At 44.8% G+C, this 9,549-nt stretch overlaps 1 protein-coding gene across 3 annotated transcripts in view; it reads left to right on the top strand.

Annotated features, from left to right (window-relative positions):
- Window positions 1-6,926: 6,926 nt before the first annotated feature.
- Window positions 6,927-9,549, top strand: part of EXOC6B (exocyst complex component 6B) — a 615,706-nt gene continuing 613,083 nt past the window's right edge. For all 3 annotated transcript variants that reach the window (XM_032352447.1, XM_032352446.1, XM_032352445.1), the window contains exon 1: window positions 6,927-7,187. In XM_032352447.1, the coding sequence (XP_032208338.1) occupies window positions 7,075-7,187 (113 nt within the window). In that variant the 5' untranslated portion in view covers window positions 6,927-7,074. The remainder of the gene's footprint in view (window positions 7,188-9,549) is intronic.

The following is a 9,549-nucleotide window of genomic DNA, read 5'->3' as shown; positions in this document are numbered from 1 at the left end:
ACTTTAAACGTGTTTCTGCCTTAGGGCTTTGCTCTGTCTGTACCCTTTGTCTTGACTGCTTCCCCCTCACCTGCCATTTTCACATGGCTGGCTTCTTGTCATTCAGAGAAACACCGTCTCTGACCATTGATCTAGAAATTAAATACGCAGGCACGATTACGTCACTCTGTTTTAAAAAAGTGTTTATGCATTTTTATGGTGGCAAAATATACATAACACAAGATTTACCATCTTAATAATTTCAACCGTGTAATTAAGTAGAGTGGCATTAAGTACATTCACATTGTTGTGTAACTGTCACCACCACACATCTCCAGAATGTCTTCATCTTTCCAAACTGAGACTGTATCTACCCATTGAACAACAGCTCTCATCTCCCTCTGCACCTCCAGCCCCTGCCAAACATTATTTAGTTTCTGGCTGTATGAATTTGCCTTTTCTAGGTACCTCACAGAAGTGGAATCACACAATATTTGTCCTTTTGTATATAGCTTATTTTAGCATTATGTCTCCAAGTTTCAGCCATATTGTAGTGTCAAAATTCTATTCCTTTTTAAGGCTGAATAATATTCACATATATGTAATTTATATATAACATGTTATATGCACACACACACATGCATACAGGTGAATGGACTTTTGGATAGTTTCCATCTTTTTGCCATTGTAAGAAGTGCTATTATGAATACTGGGGTACAAGTATCCATTTGAGTCCCTGGTTTCAATTCTTTTGGATATATACCCAGGAGCGGAATTGCTGGATCATATTATAATTAAATGCTTAATTTTTTTAAGAACTGCCATACTGGTTTCCACAGTGACTGCACCATTTTATATTCCCAGTAATAGAAGTGTTCCAATTTCTCCATATCCATACCACCCACTTGCTATTTTCTGTTGTTGTTTTTTAATAATAATCATCCTAATGGGTGTAAAGTGGTATATCACTCCATTTTAATTCTGTAAATAACCCCTGTAACTAGCTGAGATTTTTACACACACACACACACACACACAGACACTTATTGTCCTCCACTTAATGCTGTAAGCTCTGTAAGGACAGGGATTTTTTTTTAAGAGAGGGAGGTGGGGGAGTGATGGGGGAAGGGGAGGGAGAGAGAAAGGGCTTCATCTTACAACCCTAAGATCATGACCTGAGCCGAAATCGAGTGAGATACTTTACTGACTGTGCCACCCAGATGCCCCAGGACAGAGATTTTTGCCTTTCTTGTTACCACTGAGGATAGCAGTGGTTCTGGACCAAGGGTGGGACCAAGCCACTGTGGAAGGAGAATCACTGACAAGACTTCGTGGTGTTAATGTGTATTCAGGAATGTCTCTCTAGTGTACCAGAGAATGAGATTGTCTAAGATGGGCACACAGGTTGTGAGAGGCAGCTTAAGACAGACTTGGGGAGATGGAGGAAAAACTAAATCCAAACACCCCTGATCACAGCATACCCTTTGGGACTTGGCTGTTTTCAATAGAGTACTTGATTGTATTGTCTTTGTGAAGTTTCCTATTTGGTGTAGAGCAGAATAGACCCCAAGGAGACAGTCTATCTTCAGATTCCATTGTCTCAGAGCCATTTTAATGGTGAGACAGAAATGAAAGTAGTCAGAGGGAAGTCTGAGTTCCTCAATGGGGTCACCCTAGGGTATTGGGAGAGGGAGCATGCCAGTGTTTGGAGGAATAAGGCTGAAGTGGAGAGGGTAGAAGAGAGGGAAGAGTTCTCCAAGATTTGGGGGGTGACTTAGGGGTTCTCAAACATCTGGGAGCCCTGGCCTGTCCCCTTGGGGTGCCCTGTGGAGGTGGTGAGAGGGGAGAAGGGGATGACCAACCAATGCACCCCAGACACCAGGGTTACCGACCCCATAATGTTTCCTAAGGGGAAGGGTGGTTTGGAGGCAGTGGAGCTACTTCCCAGGATCCCCCCACCCAGGGCTGGGACAATAAACATGACAGCTGAGGAGCACCCCTTGAATGTTCTGCTTCAGGAAAGCCCCCCGGACCTTTGCCCAAGCCTGGACTGAGACTAAATCTGTGCTCACCAGGAGGCAGATTCAATTTGATTGATGAGAATTTCTTGCATTCCCAGTTTCTAAACACCGTGCTCAAGTCATTAGTCACTTCAGTCACGTTCTGTTTGTCATGGTCTCTCCAGGAGATAACTGACCTAAGACCTACTAACCCTGACTCATCCTGCCGCTCTCCACAGAAGCGTACGTTGTGAAGCCTGAAGTGGTCAAGATTTTGGTGTGTTTGCAGGTCTTTAAGATGACTGAAAGTCAGGGACGCCTGGGTGGCTCAGTTGGTTAAGCAGCTGCCTTCGGCTCAGGTCATGATCCCAGCGTCCTGGGATCGAGTCCCACATGGGGCTCCTTGCTCGGCGGGGAGCCTGCTTCTCCCTCTGCCTCTGCCTACCACTCTGTCTTCCTGTACACTCTCTCTCTCTAACAAATAAATAAGTAAAATCTTTAAAAAAAAAAAAAAGATGACTGAAAGTCAGAGAGAGAGCAGCGTGAGAGGAAGCTGGGATGGTCAGGGGGAAGGTGCGCAGGATGATGGTTTAAGTTTGGATTTTGTTCTAAGTGTGATGGGAATGATGTGAGGAATTTAACTTGAGGAATACCTGTCTAATTTGTGTTTTCAACCACATCCCGTGGTGCCAGGTATTTGGGTAAGCGACTATTTGGTTGTTTGAGGACTACTTGCCAAAATGAATGAAACTAGGAGTTGGTGAATGGAGAGGAGAAACCCTCTAGGGAGATGGCTTCTTTATCGCTAACAAAGACTGACGAGTTAGAAACCCAAAAGTTCAGGGTTGGAGTCCTTACAGGTCCTCGACCTCTTTAAAGAGGAGCCATCCTGCGACAGTCAGGTCCTGGAAAAGTAGACAAGTTGTCCTAATTTCCTCTTGCTTCGCTTCTCCCTTCTCCAGTCTGACAAGATCTTTGGGGAAGACTTTTTTTTTTAATTCTTGTGTTTCCTGATTTATTTATGTGGCCTATCAGGGATTTCGGACAGTGTTACGTGTAGAGTGAAGGAATGAGTGCAGCTTACCGTTTTCAGAGACAGGCAAATTAAGGATGAGAGATGGCAAGAAAAGCTGCTCACACATGAAATTGAGATAGCTCTCTGGGCAGAGGAGAGGACCCCCAAAATCATGATCACAGAAGTTGCCTCAGGCAGAGGCCTGTGGACAAGTTCTCAGTTCCTTACTAAGTGCCATGGAAACATGGGTGATGTCAGTGTGACTGTGGCCTCAAGGGTGTGGCAGAGCGAGAGGCTGACATCACCGCCCAGGGGACCCAGTGAGCTCAGGCTCCAGGGAGGCCTCCCTATAGCCTCTAAAGAGGTTGGAGCAGCAAACATGACAAAGAGAGCCCTGGGGGCTGAGTGGCTGTCATGTGCTGTTCGGTGATTGTTCTCCTTCACCCTCCCGCGGACATAGAACCCTACCTCAGGACTGTGGAGAGAGACTGAAGGAAGGAGCATGATGCTCCATATTCAGGACATGTCGGGTCTAACGGGGCAGGCTTCCCGCCCCCAGGGAGCTTATGACAGACTTGAACAGTCAAAACAATCAAAGAAAGTGTATGAGCTTTGAGGTTGGGCCTGGCCACTAACCTCAGTCTGTCAAGTTATTTGCCATCTGACCTTGGGCAAGTTACTGAACCACACTGGGCCTTAGTTTTTCATCATTAAAGTGGAAAAAACCATTTTTGTCTCACAGCACAATGGTGGTGAAGCCCGAGGGAGGGAAATCCTATCATGTTCCTGGAGCCCCACAGCCATTTCATGATCGGTAGCGTCATTACTGCTACTTCCCAAGACCACTCAGTGTGATGGAAACAAGGTAGAGGCACGTATCAATACGGTCGACCCTTGAACATGGCTTTGAACTGTGCAGGCTCACTTCTGTGAGGATGTTTTTCAGTACGTTTGTTAGAGAAGGTTTGCTGCTGTGTGACAATTTGAGAAAAGTCTCAGCCAAGCTGTGTAATCGTTGAGTTGCCTTTCCCTGAAGGTAGTTCTGTGAAGAGGCCTTCAGGGCGATTTGGAAGGGGGCTGAGAAATTATGCAATTCATGCCAGTAACGTGGATGCAGACAGAATGATTTGTGTCAGCTTTTACAAGCCACTCACGGCAGTGGGGGGTGTGGGTGGGACGGTCTGGCTGGATGATCAGGAAATGGGCAATGGGACTTCAGTTCGAATATCCGTTTCAACATTTACTAGCCATGAGACTTGAAGTATTACCTCAGCTTTATAATCTCCCAGCTTTCTCATCTGTAAAATGGAACACACAATGTCTACTGCGAAAGATTAATGTAAGAATTCAGTGATGTAGGTGAAGTGCTTACTTTGTGTATTATGCCTGGCGCTCAGAAAATTCTCTGTACAGTTTAACTGCCGGTGCTGGGACTGGATTAAAGGCCCTCTGACTCTCAGTTGAGTGCTTGTCTGGTCATTCCACGCTGACCTGACATCCTCTCTAGTCAGAGTCACTTCCATCAGGCAGGCCGTCTTCACCGGAGCTTTGTACACCCGTTGCTCCAGACACCCTTGTTGGTCATGTGTGAGATTTCTGGATTCCGCCAGGGCTCAAAAAAGCTGCTGACAGCAGCGGAAGCTACTTTAATCACTACTATACATATCTGGTCTACGTACCAGTCTGCTTCCTGTAATGGACAAAAAGTTTTTTGCTGAGTGAGATGTTCAAATGCGTGTCTGAAGGGACCTTCTGTCATATATCTCAAGAGATCTTTAGAAATATGAAAGGCTCCATACTTTCCCTGCCTCTCCTACATCTGTCTGGGATTGTTTAAGCATGAGTAATTAAATAAAATGAGGACAGCCAGAGATTATCAAGAAACAGACAGGTTTAGCAACTTACTCAGTTCTTGGCAAATGCTAGGACTTGTAACTCATTCTCCTTTCTGTTGGTTTTTGTACTTTTAAAAATGTGTTTTCAGTTAATAACTACTACTTTATTGGAAAAAAAGCAATATATGCACAAGGGAAAGAATTCCAAAAGTGCATTCATAATTAAAGATGACCTTTCTCTTACTTCAGGCCCCTTCCTTCCAATCCTGCTTCTGGCTGCCACTACTGTTAATAGTTTCTTGGCGATCTTTTTTTTTTTTTTTTTTTTTTTTTAAAGATTTATTTATTTATTTGAGAGAGGGAGAGCATGAATGGGAGGGGCAGAAGGAGAGGGAGAGAGAATCTCAAGCATACTCCATGCTGATTGAAAAGCCCATTGTGGGGACGCCTGGGTGGCTCAGTTGGTTAAGCGGCTGCCTTCGGCTCAGGTCATGATCCCAGCGTCCTGGGATCGAGTCCCACATCGGGCTCCTTGCTCGGCAGGGAGCCTGCTTCTCCCTCTGCCTCTAGCCTGCCACTCTGTCTGCCTGTGCTTGCGCTCTGTATCTCTCTCTCTATAACAAATAAATAAAAATCTTAAAAAAAAAAAAAAAGAAAAGAAAAGCCCATTGTGGGGCTCGATCCCAGGACCCTGAGATCATTAACCTCAGCTGAAAGCAAGAGCCAGATGCTTAGCCAACTATGCCACACAGGTGTTCCTTGGGAATCTTTCCAGAAATGTTCTATGTCATATTTCAAGCATATATAAGCATATATATATATATATATATATATTTTTTTTTTTTTCTTTTCAGATAAAATAAAAACATGTTCTGTATACTGTTTCATGTCTTGCCTTTTCCCAGCTCAGTCCTACAATTTGGAGACAGTTTTGTATCTGAATATAGAGTGTTTTCTTTTTCTCTTTAATGATTACATAATAAATACTCCATGGTATATAGCTGGAGTAGAAATGATTTACCCTCCGCTTCCAGTGTGGTTCTTACACACCTTTTTGTTGATGGCAAACCATTCTCCCAGTCACTCTGCTCCAAACCTTGAGTGATACTCAAGGTCTTCCATCCCCATATCTAATAAGTCATGCCAATTCTGCTTTTTTCCATTTCTCCACTCTCTTTCATTCTCATGGCTACTTCCTGTGTTTAGGCCTTAAAATTCTTAGAGTGTTCAGCCATATCTAAATTTTCTATCTTTGCAGACATCACACACTTGTTCTTGATCAAATTTCATGCCAAGGTTCTGATTGTGTCACTCTGAAAAACCTGCAGTGAGTTTCCATTCTCTGTATTACGTAAAAGCTCAAGTAGTGATCAATAAATATGATTGTGAAATTCTAAAGTGGGGAATTTATGAAATGCAAATGCCTGGATCAGAATGTCCAGATAGTTTAGGACCTTTAGTCTGTATTAAAAAAAATGTTTCCAAGTGCTTCTGATGCAGTCAGTTGTTGGCCTGGTGGAACCATTAGAATAAAGTACAAATCAGCCCAGTATTTCTCTTCAGGGTACCTTTGTGGTTCCATCTTTTACTACTACTTCTCTACACACCAGAGCATATAAAGTTTTTTTGTTAGGTTTCTGGATGCTCCTAACACCTTCCAATCACACCTTTTAAACTACCAGGCCCAGTCTTTCTATGAATCCTTCACAGCCAGAAGTGATCCCCGAACTCGATTCTCAGAACTGGCTCACAGCCGCATTCTGTCTTATTTCATAGTTTGGGGATTCTTCAGCTTTCTCCCCCTGAGAGCGTGTAAGATTGCTTTCTGCAGAAACCCAGATTGCTCTTTCTTCTTATTCGCGAGTACAGAACCTTGTGCACTTTGTAGCAAGGGTCTTAAACAAGAATTTGTAGAATCAGTGCCATTGCCTGGGCTGGTCACCGTTGCACATGCGGTGTCGTTAACTGTTCCTGGCTTATAGTGGGGTTTTCTACACGCATTTGTGGATTCTAAGAATAAATGAGCAGGACCCAGTCGGTCATTGCCCAGAAAACTACAAGTCCCAGCAGGCGTTGGTGGGTGACGGACGCCGACGCGGTGATGCAAGGGGGCGTGCCGAGCCCGAGGGAGGGGTCGCCCTGCGGGTAGCCGGAGGCCGGGGAGGCTCTAGAGCCTAGGGTGAGAGAGGGAGCGAAAGGTGAGCAGAGTCGAAGGAGGGGACGCGCTGCGGGGCTCCCCCAGTCTATGGAGCGGGGTAAGATGGCGGAGGCGGAGAGCCTGGAGACAGCCGCGGAGCACGAGCGGATCCTGCGAGAGATCGAGAGCACCGACACGGCCTGCATCGGGCCCACCCTCAGGTACCCCGGGGACCCGGGCCATCGATGGGCGGGCACGGGCGGGACAGGAGCCAGGCTCCTTCAGGGCTGTGAGCCCGGCCGTCCACCCGCAGGGCCAGCGCCAGCCCCTCCCTTCGGGGATCCCAGCGAGCGACCTCCACTCTCGGCGAGGCGGGTCTCCCTCCGCAGCCCGGACGTGGGGTCCCTCCTCGATCGCCGGCGCCCACAGCCCAGTTACTCTGGAGGCTCCTCTTGCCTTCCTCCAGGCTGGGGCAGTCTTGGTTCTCCCTCCGAGGCTAGTACGGAGCTGGGCGACTAGAGCGCGCCCGGCAGATGGTGGCTCTTAGCAGATCTTCCCCCTGGGGACATCACCCTTCCCCTCGGACTCCAACTCCATCCAGTCCTAGACACAGGTCCTGCTTTACGGACAAAACATAAATTCACCCACGGTCTGATGATCGGAAGTTAAACTCGTGCCTCTTTAAAATCACAGTCACTTCTCAGAAACGAGTTTCTGAAAATCTTAGGCCTGGAAGGAAGGAAGTTTCCGTCAACCCGCGCCCCTCTCCTGGGATCGGGTACTTGCTGAACCCTGGTAGTAGGAAGCCTTTTCCAAAGGTGAAGCCTCATCGTAGTCTCATCGTTGAGAAAAAGTTACTACCCCTTTTGCCTACCCCCTTATACTCTCACTTTGCCCCCCTCACCCCCATTTTATTCGTAGATGTCAAACCTCCACCTACCCCAACTTCATGTATTTATCAAAACTTAGGCACCACTTACTATGTACAGTGCAAGACACTGTATTAAGCAGTTTACAAATGAAACTTATTTCAGTCGCGGAACAGTCCTATTAGGTGGGTCTTATTATTACCCTCATTTTACAGATGAGGCACAGAGATGTTAAGTGACTTTCCCAAGGTCACACGGAAAAGTGGCGGAGTAGTGATTCCTACTCAGGCTGCCTGGACCCAGGGTCTGCATTCTTAATCTCTGTTGTTATGTCTCAGTTGGTGATTATCATCTCTCTGTACTTCCTGTTAATTACTCACCAAATTCAATTTCAAATCACCTTTCCCTTTCCCCTCTGTTCACTAGTGCCCTGGAACTAACTCATCTTCATCCTTCCTGTTGTACCTCCTGATCTCCATGCAATCAGTAGATGGTTAATTCTCCTACCCACCTTGTACAGTCTTGGGATACTGTACCTACCTTCAAAAAAGGAGTTATTACTCAATGCTTTTTTTCTTTTCTCCCATAGGGAGAGTTGCCTAATGAAAGGGTGTTTGGAGGGGGAGCAGGCTGGAGGCTTTCCCCCTCGTCTCCACCAGCACATCTTTCTTCTCCGGGGCACATTGTTAGCCTACTTCCCTCTGTACCATCTCTGGTCATGACCATTCTGAGTAGTTTGCCTTTGTCCCTTATTGCACTGGGATCATGACCTTCATATAACTTTCTTTTTCCATTTTCTTGAGCTCTTAAGGGTGAATGATCCTTATTTCATTATCTTTTATAAAAACTACAGAAGTGCATTATTCTATATGCTAATATATATTATACATATATGTATGATATATAATATATAAAGTATATGATAATATAAATATATATACTATATATTATATAGCATATATAATATATATTATATAATATACTATAATAATGCACATATTCTAAGTGCATTATTAATGGTTATTAACATTGGGTTTTTTATGGCACAGAATGTTACTGGAGATACTGAAGATGCTGTCTCAGTATTTTACTAAGAAATTTGGCCACTGAGCTTCAGTTTGGAGCCAAGCAAATTTCTTACTGGAGCAGTTGGGATTACCATAGTTTTTAGGAAGGATTCTTTATCAGAACACCATCAATATTGTCTTGAGTTGGTTGTGGTTTTCAGTTCCTGTGGTTCTTGGTTTCTGTGATAAGTGACTTTAATTTAGTGTTATCAGTGTAGTTTGTTGTGATTTATTATGTTAACTCTCCACTGATTCATAGGGCATATCTGTTTGGCCTGTAATTTTCTAGTGTCTTGACTTAGGCTATATGCGTTATGGTTAAAATATGTTACTCATTCTCCCCCAAATTTGCTTCATTATTATCATCAAGTTCTTTTTTCCCTAGAAGGTGGGGTTTTGTGGGGGTAGGTGAATTATGGGATCTTTTGCCCTAAGGGGACATGGTTAAAAAACAAAAAAAGGTTTCAGAACTACTGCTCTGTCCTACAAGTTTTTATTACTTTTCCTGACTCCCTGGATCATTGTTAGGGACTTTTCATTTTTGACCTTATCCTGTATTTTGCAGGTAACCCTAAATCTTACTATCATCCCCAAGATTCAGTCACTTGAACATCCTGTAATGCAAGACTAGTACCTACTGTTTTTTG

Source organism: Mustela erminea, chromosome 7, assembly GCF_009829155.1.
Source record: "Mustela erminea isolate mMusErm1 chromosome 7, mMusErm1.Pri, whole genome shotgun sequence".
NCBI classification, from domain to species: Eukaryota; Metazoa; Chordata; class Mammalia; order Carnivora; family Mustelidae; genus Mustela; species Mustela erminea.
Note: the sequence above shows the minus strand (reverse complement) of the source record. Positions and strands in the feature narration are given on the sequence as shown.